The sequence below is a fragment of the Talpa europaea genome (assembly GCF_964194135.1).
Source record: "Talpa europaea genome assembly, chromosome: 15".
Classification (NCBI taxonomy): domain Eukaryota; kingdom Metazoa; phylum Chordata; class Mammalia; order Eulipotyphla; family Talpidae; genus Talpa; species Talpa europaea.
The window spans coordinates 78,240,567-78,264,438 of NC_140083.1; the positions used below are offsets into that span (position 1 = coordinate 78,240,567).

The window sequence follows — 23,872 nt, forward strand, 5'->3', positions numbered from 1 at the left end:
CTCAGTTTGTCTTATTGCTATTTACCCAACACCCCCTACAGACCTGAACCCAAAGTTTTTCAGTAAACATGTTTTGAATTAATAAATGACTGAATCTCAGTTTAATGACTGCTTGACTCTGAGACAACTGCGAAACTTCTTCAACCTCAGTTTTCTTACCAATGAAGTGGAGAAATAATGGAAATGGTCCGAATGGTAAATGACACACTGTACCTGCACCAGTAAACCTGGGGCCCAGAGCAGAAAAGGATCTGAAACCTTCACCCATGTCCTGCTTTCTAGCAGATGATAGAAAAATATGATCTTCCTGTGGTGGCAAAATAGTCTGAACTAATTAGCCAGCTCATCATAATCTGGCCAGAGCTTTAGTTTACCACAATTTTTACTGTTTACTGTTCTCTATAATTTTCTGCTTTTGCCCAAATCGTGGCTGCTCTGAATGGGCCACATACATCCATATCCATATTTTGCCCAAGCGTTGAGATGCTTACTTTCCTTATCTGGGCTCAACTATTTTCAGATTTTGCTCAAATCCAAGTCCTCTGTGTCATGTTCTTAAAGTGCTCAAAAACATAAAAACCATTTTCTCTTCTGAATTTTTATAATTTTTGTTGTCTATATTACTCATATGACTAATTCTATTGTCATAAGGAGGATTTAATCATATAATCCATTTCCCAGGTTAGATTGTAAGAACCTGGGAGATAAATATTATGTTTCAGATTTCTCTGCATCTTCAGAGCCATTTGGGCTGGAAAATTGTAGGTGATCAATATGTTTTTGATAGATTGAATTAAAAAAACATATATTTGCTAGCTGCTTTCTATGTATCCAGCATTTGTTGAGGCTTTGTGAAATATATGAAGGGCATAAGAAACATAATTATTGCCTTCAAAAACATACCTTTGTAGTAAGCGAAAATCAATGTATAATTAAAGTACTTAATTCAACAACCACAACCTGGTAACTACTTCTATAAGAAACTAATACTATGAGGATTCAGAGGAAGGAGAGATGGCATCTCTTAAGGATGTTGGGGAAAATAGTTTATTGATAAGAGGTGGCTTTTGAGATTGACTTTGGAGGATGGTTAAGATTTTGGTGGGCTAAAATGAGGGTGAATTCCAGATTCAAGCGACAGAATTAGCGAGGATACCAATAGAGACTGTGTCAGTGAACATGGAGGCTCAGAAACAAGAGGAGGGGGTTACACAGGAGATTGGAAATATGGAAATATTTCAGGGATGCTGAAGCACAACCTTATTTAAAATTTCAGGGCCAGTGCAGCGGGTGGTATGCAGGGGCTGAGATCTGGACATGTGCATGACTATGTTCCTCAAGAGAAGCTTCTTTGGAGATTGTGAATTATTTGCAATGGTTCTTTACCCCTCGATTTTGTGGATTTACCTGCATTCTGATGTGACAGTGAATACGACAGCAAAAGGCCCTTTTCTTCCTCTTGGGGGCAGAGGGCCTGGCTGGATGACGGCCAGCTTCTCTTTTCTTTTAAACCCAAATCAAATTGGATGCATTAATCAAGATTTTCTAGACTCGTCTTAGATCACTCATTCATCTCTTGTTAAATAATAACCTTAGCTCATTTCTTGGAAAAGTTGGATGTATTTTTGTGGAATTACTCCAGCAACCATCCTTAGCTCAACCCTGTGCCTTTCACAGCCTGACAGAAAGCTGCAAACAGAACACCTAAGTCCTGGAGAGTGTGCGGGGGCGAGACAGTTCACCGCCCGCCTGCATCTCTATAATCCTCTTCTATCTGGCCACTAGCTCAGAGATGAACAAGTGATTTTACAAGGTCCTTTCTTCTCCCCGCCAATGCCTTCCTTCTGCAATTCCAACGCACATTTCCCCATGATTTAAAATTTTTACTTCAGAAATAGAATCGATAACACGACACGCTCCCAGTCTTCAAGGGTCAGCCGCAGTCGCACACAGAAGCAGGATTTTCAATGTCTAGCCAGCAGTTGGAAGGACCTTCAAGTCCAGAGGCCCCTGAGGGCGGGAGGCGGTTTCCACGGCAACCGGCCCGGGAGCGGCCGGCTCGCGGCTCCCCCACCCCGCCTTGCGCGGTAGCCCGGGTACCGCCGGACCGCGTCCTCCCGTGCTCCGCGCGCTGATTGGCTGCCCGGGCGGCGCGTTGATTGGCTGCGACGACGCTCGCGGGCCGGTGGCCATGGAGGCGGCGGCGCTCGATGGGTGACCGTTGGCTGCGGGGCGGGGGTCGCGGCCGGGGCTGCTCGCTCTGACCCCAGCGGGGCGCGCGGGCGGCAGACGCTCGGCCTGGGCTCGCGGGGAGCCCCAGCTCGGCTCCGCCATGCGGGCGGGGGGCAGCGAGCCCGACGGCGTCCTCAGCTATCAGGTAGGGCCCCGCCTCCCGCCCCACCCCGGGGCGCAGCCTCCGGCCGCGGCCCACCGCCTCCTCCCCGGCCCCGGAGTCGGGGCGCCGCGCGCCGCTCCCCGAGGGCCCCGCAGGCCGGCCCCGGACGCCAGGGGGCGCTTCGGGCGCTCGGGGATCGCGCCGGGGCTGTGCGGGGTTGACCTTGGGCGGAGCCCGCGAGCCCGCAGGTCGCTGCCGCATCCCCTGCGTTGTTGGGGCGCCCTGACGGCCGCGGGCGGGGACCTCTCTGGGGCCCTCGCGGTTGGGGGTGGGGGGCCTGGTCTCTGGCCTCGCTGTGTCTTGCTGGATGCGGGGGGAAGATGGGCAGGAGCCTTGCCCTGATGGGGCAGGTTTCCTCTTTGTGTTTTTGTTTCTGGGGGTTTCTGATTCTTCGGTGACTCAGAGGAAGAGCTGGAAGGACTGGAGGCTGGGACCGGACCCCAGGTGGGGTGCTCAGCTTTGTGGCCCCCCCTGCGCACCACTGCACAGACGTCAGGCTAGTCCTGGGCAGGGAAATGGAAATGGACTCAGGAAATGTTTGAGGGGTCAGGAACAGGTGTTTATTTAAGGCAGCCAAGAAATGGGTTTCAGGGACAACCCAGTCGCTGGGGTGGCTGACATAGGGACAAGCATTGGACTAGATGTCAGAGTTTTTAAGTTCAAGTCCTGCATCCATCTCCTGGGTTTCATGACCTTGAGTAAGTCACTTGTCTCTTTGAACCTCAGTTTCCCTGGCAGTGATATGGGAGTGACACCATCTGTATGGCTTACCTGATAGGGTTGTTTTGAGAACTGAGTAAGATGGTGTTTGTGAAAGGACTTCGGAAAGAATATTTATTGTGTGACACCCAGCGTGTGAGGGGCAGCTGGTTGAATTCTCACTCCCCCTTTCCCATGCAGTCAGGTGGCATAGTTCCTGCTCTGCTTTGAAGTAAATGGCTGCGAAGAGAATGATAGAGCTTCATAGGGAGGATGACAGGTCTTGGAAACAAGTCTACGCTGATGTCAGGAGTGGTTTCTATAAGGAGGCGGAGAACACATTCCTGAGTTTGGACCCAAATGGGTAGTGACACTGATTCTCTTCCCCCAGTTTGCTACTGGGAGCTCCACAATTCCTTCTTGCTTGCTCCATTAAAAAAGAACCATGTCTAAAATTTTAGAATATCTTTGCATGTCTGTTCTTCCTAAGGCCTACTAAGTGTACTCAGTCTGTGTTTGGGATATAATGATGAACAAAAATAGGCGATGTTTTTGCCTTCTGGGAGCTCCCCATTTAGTGTGTGTGTCTAAATTACTATTTTTAATCAAATGATCACACAAATAAATTGTTATTGTCAGTTGTGATATGTGCTTGAAAAGAAAGCTGGGCAGTACTATGAGTATGCATGCCAGTGCTTTCACTCTTAGTCTCAGATCAGGGATTTTGCTAAAGAAGAAAATTTGGGCAAAGATCTAAAGAGTGTCAACTGAGCAAAGAGGGGGAGTAAAGAGAACAGCATATGCAGAAGTCCTGTGGCAGAAGAGAGGTACATCTGGTTGCAAGACCTGACAGAAGGCCCCTGTGGCTAGAAGCAGAGAAAATTATGGTCTGAGACTGACTCTGGTGGTCATACTAACTCATGGGGCCTTTGAAGGCCATGCTGAGAAGCTGGTGTTTACTGAGCAACAAAGGGAAGAGACTGAAGGGACTTAAGCAGGAGAAGGAGAAGGGAAGGGGTGGAGGAGGATAGGGAGAGAGCCAATGAGATCATGATCAAATTTTCCTGTTGAAAAGATTTCTTTGGCTGCAGTGGGAGAACAGACTGGAACAAATGTGAGGAGACGGTCCTTAACATGCAGAGTGTGTGCCGTGTGCCGATTGTATTGTCAAGATCACAAGAACCCCGAGGCTTCTATTAGTGGTTTGCAAGACTGGTAATTCCTGAATGCTTTTGGGAAATAATTCTCTCCTTTACATCTAGTTCAAGAAACTTTTATGGGAGGTGGTATGAGGAGAGGAAAAGGAATTGATTAGGAGTAGGGCCTCATAAGGAGGAGGGATGGAAATGGGATGATTTGGGGGAGACAGCTAAACAATTGAAAATCACCAGCTAAGTCTGTTATATGCCAGCTAGGTTGCTGAGGGGAGACGGACGTTGCAAAGCGAGGAGATTGTGTAGCTTGATGTAAACAGATTCCTGGCATTGCATCTAAATTCCAAATGTCTATGCTGTTTTTTCTCGTTTGGTCTAATGCACTAGCTTCCTATAGGTTTCCCCTGCTATTTCTTTTGCCCTTCTACAGTCCATTTTCTATACAGAGCCTGAGGGAGCTTTTAAAAATGCAAATCAGATCATGTCCTATCCTATCTGGAAACTCTTCGGTTGCGTCCCAGCGCATTTTAGAATAAAATCCAAACTTTTTGTCATGGCCTACCAAACTTCAGTGTGATCAGGGCCTTGCCCACCTGCCTTGACTGCTTGTTCTCCACTCTTTCTCACCATGCACCCTGGCACTGGTTTTCTTTCTTTTTTTTTAAAAAAAAGATTTATTTATTTATGCGTACAAGAGCTGGGGTATAGGCCAGAGATGCGGGGGGTGAGAGGAATCACCAGAGACAGAGTGGGGAGCAGAACAGGTGGATCTACTGAAATACACTGCTGAGGGGAGCAGTGGGGGGACAGGAGAGGTCTGCTGTGCCATGTGGGTCACCTCCCTGGCCGGGGATCGAACTCGTGCTGCAGTGACTATGGGTAGCTTCATTGTGCTGCATCTCAATCCTTTGCACCACCAGGGAGGCCCCGGTTTTCTTTCTTTTTCTCCATTATGGTTTACTCCTTCATGCTACAGGAAGCTTGTCCTCTCTGCTGGGACATTCTTCTAACCCAGACCTCCACTAACTCATTCCAAATGTCATCTCCTCAGAGTGGCTTTCCATGGCTTCCACACCCAGTTACTCTCTTTCATACAATCCTGGTTTTCTTTTTTTTTTTCTTAATAGCACATATGTCTTAGCTGAAGTGTTCTTGTTTTATTTTCTTTTCAAATAGAAGTTTCATGAGGCCATATGGCACAGTGCTTGGTGTAAAATTGGTGCTCAACTGCGCGAGTAAATGAGCGACTCCTTGATATCCAAAGCCAGTGTGCCCCTCCTTGAGGCTCTCGTGGTCTAGTCAGGGTTAGCACAGAGCAACAGATGGCCATTGCTGGAGCACACGGACGCTCTCCCTCAGTGTGGCTGTGCTTGTGCTTGGGCGTTCCAGCTGGACGGTATCTCCCTTCACCTCTCATTCATGCTTCAGGACCCTTGTCCCTCTGCCTAGGACATGTGGCACTTGTGCCTAAAAAAAGAATATTTCGTTTGAACTGCCACAGACCAGCTTCATCATTTATTATTCTCTGGTCATATCACTCCCAAGTGCTGTTACTTCCCCTACTTCATATTTCTGGAATGTTCATCTCTGCTGCTGAAAATGCATTGTTGTTGTTTCTTACGTAAATTTAAATTTTGTTGAGTGCTTGTTATGTGCCAGGCACTGTGCTAGGTGCTTGTATGCATCATTTCTTTTAATTCTCTCAATAACTTTGAGAGTTACGTGTTCCTCTTATTACTGTTTTCCAAATAAGGAATCCAAGATGTGGAGAAGTGAAGAAACTTCTAATGAGTAACAGAGCTGCCTCTCTCCAAAGTATTTAATCACACTGCATTGCTATAGTTTGTTTTTGACACCTTAGATCAGTGCCTGACTTGGAGGGCAGCACTTAATGGTGTTTGGGAAGATATGTGTGGCAAGGTACACAAAGATGTGTTCAAATCCTAACAGACTAGAATGAAAGAGGCCAGCTAGGAGGTCATTGGTGTAATTATTCAGGATGAGTTAATGAAGGCCTGCATTGTTGGATTTCTATGAGCTCTCTGGAAGCTATTGAAATGCATTGGAAGGAAAGATCTGCAGACTTTGGGGGGAGCCCCCCAGGTTTGCAATGGAGCTGGAACATCTTGTAGATCCGGAGCAATATTTTCAGAATTGAGCAGGAAGAAGTACTAGAGGAGACAGCCGGAGAAGTTGAAACAGTGTACACTTGAGCCCAGGGGTGCTAGGAGCTACAGGGAAGTTCAGGGAGGTGAAAGTGGCGGGGGTAGTGGGGGAGCAGGTGAATTTGGGCAATTACCAAGATTTTTATGTAAATCAGGCCTGCTTAGAGTGGAAAATTTTGCAGAAATCTTCAGAATAACAAACCCTGATAAATGGGTGATAATTGGGAGGAAAGTCACACTCCATGTCTTCTGGGGGACCTGAAATACTTTAAGACAAGCGATCTGGATGCTGGTACCCAATGACGGTGGCACCTGTTGGTGCTCAGCAAATATTTCCTGCAAGTAAGTGTAGGGGAGGCTCTGTAGATGACTTTTCTGCAGGTAGCAGTCTGTTTTACGCTGAGCAGTGAGTAAATATGTGCTAAATGTTTTTGAACAGCAGTATCAACCGTCACTGGTTTCTCTTCTCACTGCATTGTGGTGTGCAGCCCACACTCCACACTCTCCCAGGCCACACTCGGTGTCCTTTCCCTGTCTGGGAGTTGGGGAACCTGTGAGCCTTCTCTCTTCCTGGCTTTACCAGCTCTCGTGGGGGACCTTAACAGGAGGGGCATGGACTGTCCTGCCAAGCAGAGAATTGAGGCAATCTGGTGAAGAATTCAGGTTGCAAGTTTACGTGCTTCAAAATTTGTAAATCGAAACTTATATCATGTTATGGTGCAATGTTCCTTCAACAAATTTTATTTTCTTTAACTACTGTACTTAGCTCATGGTTTGCCTTGGCAGGGCAGACAGGGCCCCCAGTCAGTCCTGTCACTTTAGTAATCAGGACCCAGACTAGCAACTGTGTTTATTCTAAAAGTGCTGCTAGGTAACTGCAAAATATCTTAGATAGTAGAGAGGGTGGTTGTTGCTCATAAGGGAGTAACACGTTTACCCTGGTCTTGGTAGTTAGGGAGTCATAATATATGTATTCATTTCTGTTGTTGCCATAACAAATTACCACAAGTTTGGTGGCTTAAAACAACACGTATTGATTATCTTATAGTTCAGGAGTACAACACAGGGCTCACTGGGCTAAAATCAGAGTGTTGGTGGAACAGTGATTCCTTCTTCAAGGCTCTAAGAGAGAATCTATTTCCTTGACTTCTTCAGCGTCTACAGGCTGCCTGAACTCCTTGGCTCTTGGTTCTTGTCCTCCATCTTGAAAACCAGCAACATAGCATCTTTAGATCCTGCTTTTGTCATCACATAGTTCTCTGACTCTTTTCTTCTGCCTCCCTAAGCCACTTTTAGGCATCCTGTGATTATATGAAACCCACCAGATAACCCAGGATAACCTCCTCATCTTAAGGTCAGATAATAGCAACCTCCTTCCATATGTAGCCTTAATTCCCCATTGCTATGTGAGGTCCTAGGGATTAGTATGTGCATATCTTTTAAGGGCCCTTATTCTGTCTACCACAGTATATTATACTGAACCCCAAGTAGGGTTCAAGAAAAGAATCTCTGAAGCCAGAGTCACTTTGGAATTTGGGCCCCTAGCAAACTGCTGAAGAGTCAGAATAGGAAGCTCATGGGCAGTCAAGCTCATGGGTAGTCAGGTTCATGGGTAGTCAGGCTCATGCCACTGAGAAAGGTCTGGAGCAACTGTACATGTCCTTGTGGAACCATTTTTTTCTCTAGCTCTAGGACATCTGCATTCAGTGAGGAAGTGAATTGAGGGCATCAGAAAGTTGGGGGTCTGTGGATCAGATTCAGTGACAGGGTTCACAATGGGCCAGAATTCATAGGCTTAGTTTTATGAAGAGGAAGATGGAAGTGAATAGGAGATGGATAATTATTGGAAGTCTGGTCAGTAAAGGGGCAGTTTGAAGTACAAGGTCGTGGAGCACTAAGGATTTCAGAAGGTGATAATGTAGCTCATAAGCTGTTCTCATGGGGGACATTAATCATGATTAGGTGACCGCAATTCTCTTGAATGACCAGAGTATTTGCTTTTGATAACATTAGTGGATAATATTAATGCAAGGAATACAGAGAGACTTGAATTGGAGTTATCCCTATCCTCTTAGCTCTTGTGGATCTTTCTTAGGCTTGACTTAAGACTGTTGTGAGGATTAAATGAAGTGAGTGCTCAATAAATATTTGTATTAATTCAGCTGATTAAAAATCTGGGAGTCATTTCTATTATTTGTTGATTTTCAAATGATTAAGTGTATCAGAACTCAATGAACACTTATTTTGTTTTCAGAGATATATAATCTCTTTTTTTAATTTAAATATTTAATTTTGTATAAGAGATATACAGTCTCTGAAAAGATTGAATCCTTAGGGCGAAAGGTGAAAGGGGTCTTTAAGGGTGAAAGATCTGAGACTGATGACGGGAAAGGCTACAGAGATGTTTGGTAGCTGGAGGGGAGCAGCAGGGAGGTGTGTGAGAGAGAGGGCTTCTGGCCTCTTGCAGGAGCCAGGGCCTTTGTGTAAGACTCACACCTGCCCTTGCCTTCTAATTTGTCCATTAACTGGAAGTGAGAATCTGGTCTGCTACTAAACTATAATTTATTCATTTTTCAAGGCTCTTAATAATGTTTTATCTCTTAAAATGCCTTGCAATTTCATTGTTTCAATGTGTATGTAACCCCTGCTTTTTTTTATCTTATCTAGTCCTTGAGGCAGGCATCCAGGTCAGTTCATATTCATGTAGTGTGCCATTGTCAGTGGGCTAGGAAAAAGTACAGAAAAGAGGAGATTTAGAACCTTTTCTCTAGTTCACCTTAGTCCCACACCCCACACACAAACACACACTCACTATCCCTCCCCCACTACAAACTTTCCTTTTTCTCCTAAACTTCTATAATGTGGTTCTCATGTGTCTAATCTTTCTGAGTCACAAACTCCTCTAAGAATCTGGTGAATGTTGAAAATTGTACACTCACACGTCATCCTCTGGAGTCCATTCATATGAACCCTGGAAATTCGTGGTTATGAAATCTTCCCTGCTATAAATAATGATGGTGTTGGAAGAAGTGATAGCCAATTGGTGAGGAATCTGCAGTAAGCATAGACCAGTGAGACTTTTCATTTTTGTTTTTTAAATGATCTTAAACAAACTTTATATGTACTCAAAATTTATGAAACATTTCAAATATATGCCAAACTAGAGAATCTTATAAAATCAGTCGTCGTGTACACATGGCCTGGTTTCAACAATGGAAGCACAACTTACCTCGTTTCTTCTCTGTGGCTCTTCTCAGTCCCCAAATCACAGATATCACATCATCAGTGGAAACTTCACTGAAGATTAAAGATTCTTTTTAAAATGATCTAACCAACACATTACAATGTGATTACTGTACTTAAAAGTTAACAGTAATTCCTTTTATAATCAAATATCCATTTAGATGTTTTCTTTCCTGCGAGCGCCCAATATTTTTTTTTTGATAGCTGGCTTGTTTGAACCCAGATCCGACAGGGTCCACACACTGATATTCAAGCCTGACCTTTCAAATATTTTGAACAGTAGTGTTTGGACAGTGGCTCTGTTTTCCTTGGCAAGACAGAAGGAAGGGCTGAATATCATTCAGTGAATTTAGATTATGATTAACCTATTAAATTATGGAAATAAGCAAGTCAATTTTTTAATTTTAATTTTTTATATTCCCCATACAATTGCAACCCCCTTATTTTGACCCCAATCTCTCCTTTTTTTTTTTTTAACCAGTATTCTTAGATGATAGACTTTTTCTTCATATTGTGCTTTTCTAGTCTTAGAGTCAAGAAATCAGTTATTCTCTCTGTCCTGGCCTTCCTCCAGATTCCTGTGTGACCTATGCTCTGTCAGGTGTCTGTGGACAGTACTAAGCATTGTAATTAGTTCCTGTCCTTTGGATATTACGAACCTGTGGGGAAACCAATATGTAAAATTATTCATATATACATTCACATGCATATATGAATACTTTTCACTATTGTGTGTATATAATATACAAATTATATTAAAATACATTAAATTCCCATTGTTTTTGGTGCATAGTACATAGGTATTCATATATTCCTATGTAAATAATTTTTGTGTGAATATGTATGAGGCTTTATAAGAAAACATATGATCTATGATAAAGAATTCAGAAAACCATTACATATTCATTCACCACAGTATATTGGGTAGTTAGTACATACTGGACATTGTACTAGGTTCACAATGGTGAATATAAAGAGTAGTACCCATTCTCCTAGAACTTAATAGGAGTACAAGTTTCTTAAAATTGGGCCTCCCCGGTGGCGCAGCGGGTTGAGCGCAGCACTGTGAAGCTGTCTTCAGCTTCTGCAGCATGGGTTCGATTCCCGGCCGGCCAGGGAGATTCCCACATGGTGTGGCAGACCTCTCCTGTCGCGCCTGCTGCTCCCCTCAGCAGTGTTTTCAGTCCATCTGCCTGTTCTGTTCCCCGCTCAGTTTCTGGTGAATCCTTTCACCCTCCTGCACCTCTGGCCTGTACCCCAGGTATTGTATAAATAAAAAAAAATAAATCTTAAAATAAAAAAAGCAAGCTACTATATTAGTCTCTGAAAGAACATAAAATAAATCTAAAATAAAGGCAAGTTTTTTTTTTGAAGATTTATTTATTTTTATACAAGAACTGGGGTACAGGCCAGAGGCACGGGGGCTGAGAGGATTCCCCAAAGACAGTGGGAAACAGAACAGGTGGATCTACTGAAATATACTGCTGGTTCGATTCCCTGGCTGGCTGGGAATCGGCGCTGCAGAGGCTGCGCCACCAGGGAGGCCCAAGGCAAGTTTTTCTACCTAAAAGTTACCCCTCAGAAAATACTTTATCAGTGGGGGTTAAGTCGCAGTGCTATCACTACTATGCTTAGTTCGACCCGGCCAGGGAACTAACCCACATGGCGCAGCAGACCTCTCATGTCCCACCCGCTGTTCCTCTTAGCAGCATATTTCAGTCATTCTGCATGTTCTGCTCCCCACTCTGTCTCTGGTGAATTGTCTCACTGCCCCCCCCCCAACACACACACACCCTGGCATCTCTGGCCTACACCCCAGTTCTCTGCAAAAATAAATTTAAAAAAAAGGAAATATTTTATCAGAGACTCTTTACAACTTAGATGGGAGTGAAGCTTATATACTCTGCAGAATTGACTCAAAACACCTCTAGTCATCAATGAGGAGGAAGTCACTGATATTAGAAATGCATTTGAAAATTCAGATAACATATTATAAATTTTGAGAAAAAGTAATCATTCTAAGTTAATGTATTATTTTACATATATGTAATTTTCAGATTCATATATAAATATTTCAGTATGTTTAACCAAAAGATACTCTTTTTAAAAAGCACACTACTACCTGAGAGAAAATAGTTTCTTTAATATCATGAAAGATCTAGTCAATATCCAAATTTTCAATTGTCTCAAATGTCAACACTTTAAAAAAATATTTTAATAACTTAATTTTTTTCAGTTTTTTAAAATCAGGATTCAAGTAAAGTTCATACATTGTGATTTCTTCATTGTCTCTTTTAATCTACTGGTTTCACCCTCTTCTCTCTGTCTCTTTCTTGCAATTATTTAAATCAAAGGCAAGGAGGGGGCTTTAGAGGATTTGTTTTATAGAGTTTCCTATAACCTGGATATTGCTGGTTGTATTCCTGTGGTATTGTTTTTTAGGGAACTGTTTTTTCCAGTAAATTGTATTCACTATATTTTCAGTAAACTGGTATTTGGATTTAGGAACTTGATCAGATTCAGGGACCACTTATTTATGAGATTGCTTCATGGATGGTGATATGGTCTGCCACTAGGAGACACAGTGTGTCTAGCTGTCTCTCTTTTTGTGCTGTTAGTGACTTTAAAATCAGTGCAATCCATCAGAGATTGTAAAATGGTGCTGTTCTAATTCTCACACCCCTTTTTCACTTATTTTCTGTAATGAGAAACTTCTTTCATCTACTCTATGCTACTACTCTATAATGCAGTTAATTTGTATAGGAATGCCAGGATAAAATTTTACCAGTTTTTGGAATAACAAGTTGGTTTATTAACATTATTCTCCAAGGGTGATCAATTAGTTAATTTTTAAAGTGACATTGTGAACTCATGGATTTTAACATATCTGATATATTCAGTGTTGCTGTCATTCCCCTATTTTTTAAAAAAGACTTATTTATTTATACAAGAACTGGGGTATAGGTCAGATGTTCTGGAGGGTGAGAGGATTCACCAGAGACAGAGCGGGGAAGAGAACAGGCAGATTGACTGAAATACACTGCTGAGGGGAGCAATGGGTGAGACAGGAGAGGTCTGCCACGCCATGTGGGTATCTCCCCCACTGGCCAGGATCGAACCCATACTGCAGAGGCTGCGGACAGCTTCACAGCACTGCGCTCAACTGCCCGTACCGCCAGGGAGGCCCCATTCCCTTATTGATGCTCAGGTTGTCTTGCTTTTAGCAAAGAACCTCTTTAAGCTGGCTCCTGAGTCCCTTTGATGTAACCCTACTTGTCTTTGAGTACCTTTTAAGTAGAAAATCATATTTTAAGAGACCATAATCTTGTTGCTAAAGATAATGCATTTTTTTCTGAGCCTTTTGAGAACACAAAACTAGAAAATTCACATTTAAAAACAACTAATGACAAGAATATATCATGGTTACTGAACTTCTGTTTTACATCTATATATCTTTCACCCCTTCTGAGAATCCCAGTTTTCAGTTACCTTGGAAGTGACAGGAGAAGTTTACATAATTACTTTTTGTTTTATTTCACAATGTACATCAATCTGAGAATAATTACACCAACCAACAATATGATAAAAAGCAGTTTAAGATCTTTCAAAATTCTTTTTGCTGTAGGAAAAAAGCTACCAAGGATACTCAGTTCATTTATTATGTTTTAGACTTATTTGGAATAATTTCTGTTGGAATAGTTATGCCATATAACTAGTTTGACATTGTCTTCATTTTGTTTCTGATTTCTGGGAATTACTTTTCAAATTTTTATTTTTTAAAAAAAATATGTAAAATATTTACAAAATAAGGTATTTTCAAAGAGGTTTGGTTTCAATATTTGTCTCCCTTTCCCTTTTCCCTTCCTCCTCACCTGTCAACTATTTTTAAAAATCCTTTTATGGCTTATTATCTCCTTATACGCTTTTTTTTTTTAATAATGAAATTCTCAATGATTTGAGGATTTATTTTTTTTTAAAGATTTATTTTATTCATTCATACAAGCACTGGGTACAGTCAGAAGCGTGGGAGGGTGAGAGAATTCACCAGAGCCAGAGCGGGGAGCAGAACAGGCAGAGTGATGAAATACACTGCTGAGGGGAGCAGCGGGCGGCAGGAGAGGTCTGCGTGCCATGTGGGACCCTCACCCGGCAGCCGGGGATCGAACCGGCGCTGCAGAGGCAGCGGGCAGCCTCGCAACCCAGTGCTCAACCGCTGCACCACGGGGGAGGTCCTTTCTTCATATGCTTTTAAGTATAAGTGCATGTACCTATTCCAAACCCCTTTCTTACATAAAGTTAGCAAATTATACTGTTTTATCTCCTTTGCTTTTTAAATTTTACATTATATCTTAGAGATGTCCCATGGTATTGCATAATAATAAGCAATCTTAAATATGTCCATAACAGTGAATTCATCAATAAAATACTATAAATAGGCACTTGACTCTTTCATCCACTTCCCTAAAAGTTTCTGTATTCAAGTTGCCTCAGAAACTTGTTGAATCTCCTCATGACCACTTCCACAATGCCGGCATGCTCTACAGCTGTGGTGATGGAAAAGGTGTGGGACCTGCGGTGATAATTCCTGGTGCTCTGTCTTTCACCATGTTTGTGGCCTTGGGCAATAATAATGTGCTCTGAGTTTCAGGCTGCTCATTTACAAAATGCCATATCTGTGTCTCAAAGTTAGTGTGAGATTCAGGTTAAAAATGTATGTAAAATATGCATTTCCCCCAAGTGTTACATAACAGGTCTGACATTAGAGAGTGCTTGAATGGATGTTGGAATGAATGTATGTGCATTGTTGTGACCACCTAGTTATCTTTCAACAGAGACCAGATGAAGAAGCTGTGGTGGATCAGGGTGGGACCAGTACAATTCTCAACATTCACTATGAGAAAGAAGAGTTGGAAGGTACGAGCTGCTGTTCTTCTGGGGGGGGTTGGGATTAATAAGAAAGTGTGGTGGGAACAGCTTTGCCATCAGGAGACCTGGGCTTAAGTCCAAACTTTCTCACTAGCAGTAAGACTGGGATGGGGGGTGGGGGGGTCACCTAATTTTCTTTAGCCTCAATGTCCTTGTCTGTTGAATAAAAGTAGGGATAATAACGCCTGTCTGATTATTAGGCTATAATAGCAGGTGAGATTGTGATTTGAGTACTGTAAAGTCCGATATAAATATGAATAAATAATCTGTATTCATAAATGATCTACACGTGCGGATGTGACGTACTCAGCTCAGTTGATTCTTGACAACTACCTGGAAATATAAGTATATAAAATACTTTTAAAACAAAACATAATATAAATAGTTTTTAAAACTCAGTTTGGCTATAAGACCCTGTTTTTACCCCATCCTTGATCTAACTATACCCATTTCTGCCTCCTGTTTCCATTTGAACAAGAAAACGGAGCACGTGTACACCCCGGTAGCACATTCTGTGTGTTCCCTGCACAGAGTTGTGTAAAACCCAACTGAAGTGGAAAGAAAGGAGAGACAATTTAATTGACCTGCTGTCTGGTTTACCTTATTGAGGCTCTTCCTCCTTTCTCTGCTTCCCCATTCCTAGCTCCCTGCATGACCGTTGTGTGGGGTCCCTCTATTTCATTTCCCTTTTTCTTATGGGGCCTATTTTGCTGATTAGGGGTAGCACTTAGTTAGAGAAAGGTTTATTTTGTTAGAGAAAGGTTTATTTTTGTGCAGATTTAATAAGAACCCACATTTGGCGCAAAGGCCTTTGTTGAAATCTCCGCAGCATCTCCTGCAATGTTGAAGGCTATGATGCAGCAACTTTCTAGTGACTGAGACAGCATGTGAAATGTTCTCTCTGTACTGCTTGTTCCAGTGATGTTTTTTCCATCAAAGTTGTACAATCCCCAGAGAAAACTTGTCCTTTGGAAATGAAGAGTGAAAGCTGTAGAGGCTGAATCAGCCTCTGGGTTTGTTACCATGAGAACTTATGTGGGTGGCTCTGTGGAGGTCAGTGGATTTCAGCTATATCAAGGTCAAGTTTTCCAAGTTATTCTGACTAGATGGAAGAAGAGCCAATGTGGATTTCAGCATTTGGTAGAAAATAGGAGAAGGAATGTGTGGGGAGGTGGGAGGCTATTTGTTGAACACCCTGTACGTTAATTTGATTGAACCCTTCATACAAAATTGTGTTTTTGTGTTCACAGCAGCCCAGGCAGGTAGTTGTCATCTCTATTTTACATGTAGGGAACTGTTCTGGGTCACGTAGCCTCATAGTAGGTGGGAGTAAAATGGAATTCTGTTCTTTGCACTCTAGCACGCTGCTTGTGAGGGTGGACAGTACCCAGCACTACCCACCCAACCTTAACATCTGCTCCAGCATATAAACATTTTACATATTGCTTCACCCCTTCTGCCCTGATAATCCTCTTGCCTTCCTACCCTTTCATTGCAATATGAGAGCATTGTTGCTTTTCGTTTACTGTCTGGCCCCACTAGACCTCTGCCCTTAGCAAGAGGTAACCATTTATGAACATTCTTATCTGCTTGGGAGTAGGATAATGAACCTGGGTAAGCTCTCTTGGATCCTGAAGACTGGGTTAAATCCACAGAGGTCAGTTGAGTAATTTGTAGTAAGAGCATCTTCTTAAGATGATAGTATCTATTCTGTATGTACTTTCCATTTGCTGTGGAAATCACCCTTGGGATAGGACTTGGCTGCTGCCAGTGTCACCTGGGCTGGTCTCACTGCTGTGCTGTAGGGATCTCATTAACACACTATAGTGGAGCATCATTAGTTAATGGATGGTATTTTATGAAGATGGTATTCAATTTATTCATTTTCATACTTTACTGATCATGTCATACTTTCACTGATAATGTCAGAGGTCTGGTATTCGACATCTTAGCAGATGACCTCTTTTGGCATTATTCTGTTTCAATGAAATTGCAAAATGAGAACATTGTGTTCAGAAATCTGCCTGTCAAAAATGTCCTGAGCTGTGCACAAGTCAACATAGGACTGTCTTTAGGAGAAGGATGAGAGGTGTGATTCTACCAGATACCAAATGTTTTGTCCTCCTACCTCTTAACACTCTGACAAACCTCTGGGAGAGGGGAAGACAAAAGAAGAGAAGGAAATACAGTGAAAGGGGTATTAGAGCAGCACCCGCAGGCATTTCATCCCCATTTGGAAGTAGAGAGAACTATCAAAGAATCGCCAAAGAAGTCAAGCACAGTTAGGATTCCCGTTGCTGGACAGAGAAGAAAATGAAGAATCAGTAACTCTTTCCCTAAAGCCCCCTAATCCAGGAAGCCTTCCTGAAGTAAGCTTTCCATTCTTAGGTTGGCTCAGACCCTCTCATGCCTGCTGATGGCTTCATTTGCCCTAAACGCATTCATTTCGGCACATGCTCTTTTTGTGGCCCCTTTCAGATCCGTATCCTCTCAAGTCAGGTTGTGTGCTTCTGAGGAGGCCCTGAGAGGTCTGGATATTCGTGGAGCAATGACCATGGAAAAGACTCTGTGGTTTGTTATGTGATGGATTCTGAGAGGAAGAAGGTCTGACCTGGTACCTTGAGGAGTTTTGCAGATGAACAGTGGGATATAAGACCAAGAGTTGTTTAATTTGAATGTGAGGCACAAAACAAGTGCATAGGAGAATGCTTGCCAAGGGTTCTTGGAGGAAGGAGGGGCACTTCTTGGTTGGGGAGATCAGCAATACCACCAAGAAGGAAGGTGCATTTATAATGAATCTTGAAAGAGTGAGCCAAGTCCATGTCTAGAAAGCACTGGCTCATTTGTGGAATAGCAGTTTGGCTCAGGTAGAAGAAAGACTGTCAGATAATGGTGGCTACAGTCAGTCAAGACCACGAAGAGGAGATGGAGTCAAACTAAGGTTGTGTTGCTGGGATAGATTCACAAGGTGTACATTTCTAGATGTTTTCCTCACATGGTGCGGTGTGTATAGGATTTCCAGTTCTCTTCTGCTGATAACTCAGATATTTTAGAGGCCTTTCCTTTTATTTTCCTTTTTAATTTTTAATTTGCTGGGGCCTGAGTGCCCTAGAACATGAAGGGTCCTGACTGCAGAGCAGTGAGCTGTGATTGGGGGAGTGCTTCAGGGGAATTAGTTGATAGGGCTGAATTGGTATGGCAAGCAGGAAGGAGTCCTCTGCTGTTGTCAAAGTGGGGGGGAAAGGCTTGACTCCCCTAATCTAGAGGATATAACACTGAGGACTAAGGAGCAGTGGTGCAAATCTAAGGTAACTCTGAGGTTTAAAGCCTGGAAAGTTGAGAGAATGATGCCGTGAACAGAAATGTGGAAGAAAAGAAATGAATATCAACCTGATTTGAGATGGAAGATGGTGGTTTACTTTGGGATATTTTGAATCACTGTAGATAAAGACTTGAGGGTAGTTTGTAGCAGTGAACTTTGAAATCAGGATAGTGGATATTATTAAAAAGAGATGAAAAGGGGCAAGGTTGAAAATCCTTGTGCCTTCCTTTGGTGGATGACGGATGGGGTAGGGAAAAAAGCACTCGTGAGCCAGGGGGAGCTTTGGTGCAGGAGCTAAGGTAGCCCAGAACACTGAGGAGAGGGAGTGATCCAAGAATTTAGATACCGCCAGGTTCCTGGTGAGCTTTCAGTGAAGTCTTTTGAGTTGAACTGAGAAACATGAGATGATAGAAATTTGGTGATAAAGGGCCTTTGGTGTCCCTCATGAGGGCAGTTTCAGCAGAGAGCAGCTGCCTGCAGAGGCCTGGAACAGGAGCTGCGAGGAAAGGGAGGAAGGTCAGTGGACTATTTTTGAGAGTGGTTTGATGAAGAGAAAAGGACGAGGTGGAAACCTGGGAGAATAGCATTGCATTGGGAAAGATTCTTCTCAAGGTGAGCAAGACTGAGCATGGCTGTGGTCAGGAGAAACCTGGGAGGGATGGGAGGGAAGGACGGATGGGATAACTGGTGGAGAAGGACTCTAGAGGGGTGGGAGGGGAGGCTTATTAGCCTGGCAGGAGAAGCAGGGGAGAAAGCGAGCCAGGCTGAGGTGGTGGGTCCAAGTCTTTTCGGTCAACTATGAAGTGACGTCATCTGCTCAGAGGGAGGAAATAGGGGTAAGGTTGTGAATTTGAAGACAGTGAAGTTAAATCAGCTTTTGTGGTGGAAATTGTGGGGCGCTGACCTGAGATCTAGCATGCCGGGCAGCAGGAGCTGGGCAGAAATGGGGAAGCCAAGGGCTCTGTGCCTTAGAGGTGGGGGAGTATCCCTGAAACTGCGGATTCTGGGCGCCAGTCTTGCCCAGAGGGCAAGTGAAGCCAGGAGGAGATGAGCAGCCTAGGAAGTGGGGGGCTAGAGAAGGAATGCTGCTGCATTGTTTAGTCTCTCATGCGCCCCTATTTTTGTACAAAATTCGCTATCTCTCCCTATGAGCCTGGCTTCAGGCTCCTTATGATTGCAACTAGGCCCTTTTTACCAGTTTACATTGTGTATGCTACAGTGTAGGAAAAAAGTAATGGAAACTGATCCTAGAATGTGCTGGCTACGAGTATTTATTCCAGGATTTGTGTTAAACACTTTACACTGTGGTTTATTGCTCCCTGAATGTAGGTAATAAGCTTTCGGTATCCTTTTTAAAGTCAGTCATAGAGCGCTAAGATAACCTGTTCCAGGTCACATAGCTCTGAATGATGGTGTTGAGTTTTGGACCCAAGCGGTGGGCTCCAGCACTAAACCACTTCCCTAAACTGCCTCTCTGCTATGACTGGCCGCGTTTCTCAGGGAGTGACAGTGCTGCTATTTGTTAATTGCTCAGTCAAATTTTTTGTTGTAGTAACAACAACCAACATCTCTATTGACCTTTATAGTTTACAAACCATATTCACACACATTATTTCCTTTAATTTTAGCAGTATTCCCATAAGGTTTGCAGTCGCATGCAGGACCAAGACCTTCAACTCTAACAGCTCTACATTTTCAGTCTTGAAATTTTGTTATTAGGGTTATGACTCCAAAGAACTGTAGTCTTTCCCCTGTATTTTAGATTTGCTAAACTCCTTTTGGAGAAGGCTTTCTTTCCATGGATTTTCTGCTTCTTCTAGGTCATAGAACTCTGTACGTGGGGGTTCGGATGCCACTGGGCCGACAGAGCCATCGGCACCACCGAACCCATGGTCAGAAGCACAGGAGACGAGGTCGGGGCAAAGGAGCCAGCCAGGGGGAGGAGGGCCCTGAAGCCCTGGCCCACGGTAACACACCTGGCGGGGAGGGTTGGTGTCCATGGCTCACAGGCTTGGTGAGGCTGAGGGACTCGCGATGGGCATTAAGCAGGTGGTCTTGCTTCTCTAGTCTTTCTGTAGGGGTTTTAAAAGCTTGTTTCCAAGAAGGAATGCCTGTAAGAATAAAAAGTGTCTTCCTGAAAACTTTGCAGTTCAACCCCCCCAAGTTAATACCATAGTGCAGAAAATCATTTGCTAGAGAATTAGCCATACCTTTTGATCAAATTAATCAAATTTCTAGTTTCTTGTGGATTTTCTTCAAGCAGTCATGAAACTGCTTCCACAGAACAGCCTTTTTTTTTTTTTTCTGAAAATAAAGGCTTTTTTTTTTTTTAATCTATGTCAAGGATTCTCTTCTGCTTGTTCTTGAAGTTGCAAGGCCCCCAGGTGTGCTAAGTATGGCAGCTCGCTACTTCTGTTTTGAGGCGAGGAGCAGACTGTGGTTGATTTCTCTGTGGTTGATTTCTCTGTGGTTGATTTCTCTGTGGTTGATTTTCCAGACACACCATCTCAGCGTGTTCAGTTCATTCTTGGCACCGAGGAGGATGAAGAGCATGTGCCGCATGAGCTGTTCACAGAGCTGGATGAGATCTGTATGAAAGAGGGAGAAGATGCTGAGTGGAAGGAGACAGCTAGGTGAGGCCTTTAAATAACCCGGGTCAAGATTTGCTTGGGTAGGTAAATGTGTGCCTTTCAGCAAGTCCCGACCATGTTTGCATTTTATTTTTTCATAGAAGAAGTGATGACTGACTTGGGGACTGTGACCCTGAGTCTCCTGTGGGAGTCTTGATGTTGGCCTCTTTGTGGTCATACACATATGGCCATACACATGCCAGCTGATGTGAGCCTGGGTTGGTGACAGGAACATGGAGCATCCAAGGGGTCTTCTCATTTGTTTGGGGCCAGAGTAATTCGTGAGCTATCTTGATCTTATTACAGGTGTGGCTTAGGAGGTACCTGACAGGGTCACCTTGGTTTAGACCTATCCAGCAGACAACATATGTTCAGACTTTTCCTGAAGGTGAACCAAAGGATCCAGAATTTTTAAGACAAACTTCCAGTGGGATCATCAAACCTCATTGATTATAACCAGCCTGACTTCATGGGGGTAGTTGTAGAGGGACCAGCTTTTCTGCCTCAAATCCCACAGTTGCCTTCTGATTAACTAGGGCCATGTCTAGGGCCCTTCTGATAACTCACTAGACAGCGTGCTGGTGCCCTTGGGGTAACTAGCAACACTAGTGGCTTTATCTCTCATTGGAATAGCTATTCCTGGATACCTGATGTATTCATGGATGTGCTCAGTCGGTGGAGGATTAAATAAGCCAGTCAACCTGATGACAACCAAAAGGGCAATCAGTTGTGTCAGTCTGTCTTTATAAATCTTTAAAGGTCACACAGCATATAGGCTTCTTCTCTTTACCCGTCTTCTAAGTCCATGGTGCAAGCCCCAAACCGAGAAGCAAGTGTGCCCTTCTTCTCCACTTGTCTCCCTAAGCCCACTTGTCTTCATGTTATGTAGCTCGCCCCTCGTTAAGTGTGGCAGGGACCAAGGTACTGCCCCCCCTTTTGTGGAGATGCCTCTGACAATACCTTTCTTTGTACTTACATTAAAAGTTCTTTCTTGAAAATTCCTCATTTTCTATCTTTGTCATCTAGTTGTTTGTAATGCTTTCAGGTGGCTGAAGTTTGAAGAAGATGTTGAGGATGGGGGAGAACGCTGGAGCAAGCCTTATGTGGCAACCCTGTCATTGCACAGTCTCTTTGAGTTAAGGAGCTGCCTTATTAATGGAACGGTCCTTCTGGATATGCGTGCAAATAGCATAGAAGAAATTTCAGGTAAGGTTAGGTGAGGAAAATGGAAGAACTTTTGTGTAAATTGAGAAAGGTGACACAGAGAGAAGAATAAAGTGACCGTATGTCACTCAGCTTTCCTAACCGCAGCATCTTCAGCTGTGGGTTGGGTTTCAAACTAAGAAAATAATCTATTTCACAGACTTAGGGATTCAGGTGACATAGTGTTTAGTCTTTCCTTTGCCTGTCATTTAGAAAACATTTATATTGTGTCTACTGTGTGCATGGTACTATGTTAAGCACAGGGGAATAAAGATAAGATACAGTTCCTGTCCCCAATGAGCTCACTGTGTAGTGGGGGAAATAGCCATGGAAACAATCAAAATAGGTACAACAAAAGATATGTTTTGGTAATAATTAATAAAGGGGCAACTGGGAGTTATGTAGAGAAAAATAGGTTAAAGATTTTTATAATATGTTTGCTAGGCAAGACATCAAGGAAATTGAGCTGAAGTGCCCCCACTTTTTCATCAAGATGTGAAGGGGAGATGTTTGATAGTTACCTGGTGTGGCCGGCAATGGAGTGTGAGAAACACTGGAGGCATGTGAGGGTTTCCCCTTTGGTTTGGATTTTCTTGGCTGGACAAGTAAAGATTGCTCCAAACTTCTCTCCATTTCAAAAATTCAAGTAATTCTGCTTCTCTGGGATCATGTGGAGACTCAGGGGAGGGGTCAGCATTGTGTCCCCCTTTTTGTCATGGGAGGTGCCCCAGAATTACCACTCTAAATACCTGGGGAAGAACAGAACTCTTGTGTTGGCCATTGGGGTCACATCCATCTTTTGTTAATGTTTGGCTAGGTGTCTGAAATCCCGTGAGGGTCTCTTGAAAGATCTGTATAAGGTAGAAGACCCTCTGGGAGTTAATGAAGCTGCTTATAACTCTCTGTAATCAACAGGGAAACATTGGAGAGTTTTTGGCAGCATAATGACCAAGTTTTGCATTTTAGATGAGAATGATGACAGCAATGTGGAGGATGAATTGAAGGGAAGCTGTGGTTTAGACTGTTACAATAGTTCAGATGAGACATCCCCCCTAACTGCAGTCCGGGATGGAAAGGGAGAGAACTGTTTCCAGTGAAAATCAGAAGTAGAATTGGTAAGATAGTTTGGCCGTTTGAGGGGGGCTGCAGAGAATTGATGATCTGGCTTAGGTGGCTAGAAAACAAGCAGATCTGGTGGGGAAGACAATGAGTTTTTTTTTTTTTCATATTTGTTGGTTTCTAGGGGTCGTGGGATATCTGGATATAGATGTCTAGTGAGTGACTGAAACTTTGATCTGGACCCTAGAAGACAGATAGGAACTAGGAGACAGTTTTAGGGGGTCAGCACATATTAATAGACAGCTGGTATTTGTAGTCTTCTAAGTGGTTATCATAATGGGAGGGAAGATTAGAGACTGAGGACAGAAACTAGGGGAATGCCAAAGGTTAAGTGTACCTTGGAGGGGATTGTGGGTAGGTTGGAGGAAGAAAAGTCAGTAAAAGAAACTGAAGTGTGGTCAGAGAGGTGAGAAGAGAACAGGTCACAGCCATGAAACGTGTATTCCTTTCCCAGAGCCACTGGAGCAAAGTACTACAAACTTGGTCACTTGAACTACAGAGATTTATTCTCTCATCGTTCTGGAGGCCAGAAGATCATAGTCAAGGTGTTAGCAGGGCTACACTCTCTCTGAAGGGGAAAATTAGTCCTTGTTTCTTCCAGCTTCCCCCTCCTAGTGGCTGTAAGTGACCCTGAGCATATGACCGCATAGCTCCAGTCGCCCCTGTCTTTGTGTGAACTTGTCATTTATGTCCCTGGATTTAGGTCTCATCCCAGTAATTCAGGATGATCTCATTTTGTGATCCTTAATTACATCTACAAAGATCCTTTTTCCAAATAAAATTATATTCACAGGGTCTTGGGGGATTTAGATTGAGGCTTATCTTTTGTGGGTTTTCGAGTCAGACAATCCTGGATTTGAGTCCCAGCTCTGCAACTTATTAAATGTGTGACCTTGGGAGATTTTGTAATGATTGGACCTTAGTTTCCTCTTCTTTTTTTTTTCTTTTTAAGATTTATTTTATTTATACAAGAGCCAGGGTGCAGGCCAGAGGCGCGGGAGGGTGAGAGGATTCAC

At 43.4% G+C, this 23,872-nt stretch overlaps 1 protein-coding gene across 1 annotated transcript in view; it reads left to right on the top strand.

Moving 5' to 3' along the window:
- Positions 1-2,329: 2,329 nt before the first annotated feature.
- The window catches only part of SLC4A8 (solute carrier family 4 member 8), a gene marked incomplete at its 3' end in the record, with an annotated part of 57,409 nt that continues 35,866 nt past the window's right edge, over positions 2,330-23,872 (top strand). The window contains exons 1-5 of the mRNA XM_084256129.1: positions 2,330-2,377; positions 14,489-14,570; positions 19,725-19,871; positions 20,402-20,537; positions 21,580-21,740. Of these exons, the coding sequence (XP_084112255.1) occupies positions 2,333-2,377; positions 14,489-14,570; positions 19,725-19,871; positions 20,402-20,537; positions 21,580-21,740 (571 nt within the window). The 5' untranslated portion in view covers positions 2,330-2,332. The remainder of the gene's footprint in view (positions 2,378-14,488; positions 14,571-19,724; positions 19,872-20,401; positions 20,538-21,579; positions 21,741-23,872) is intronic.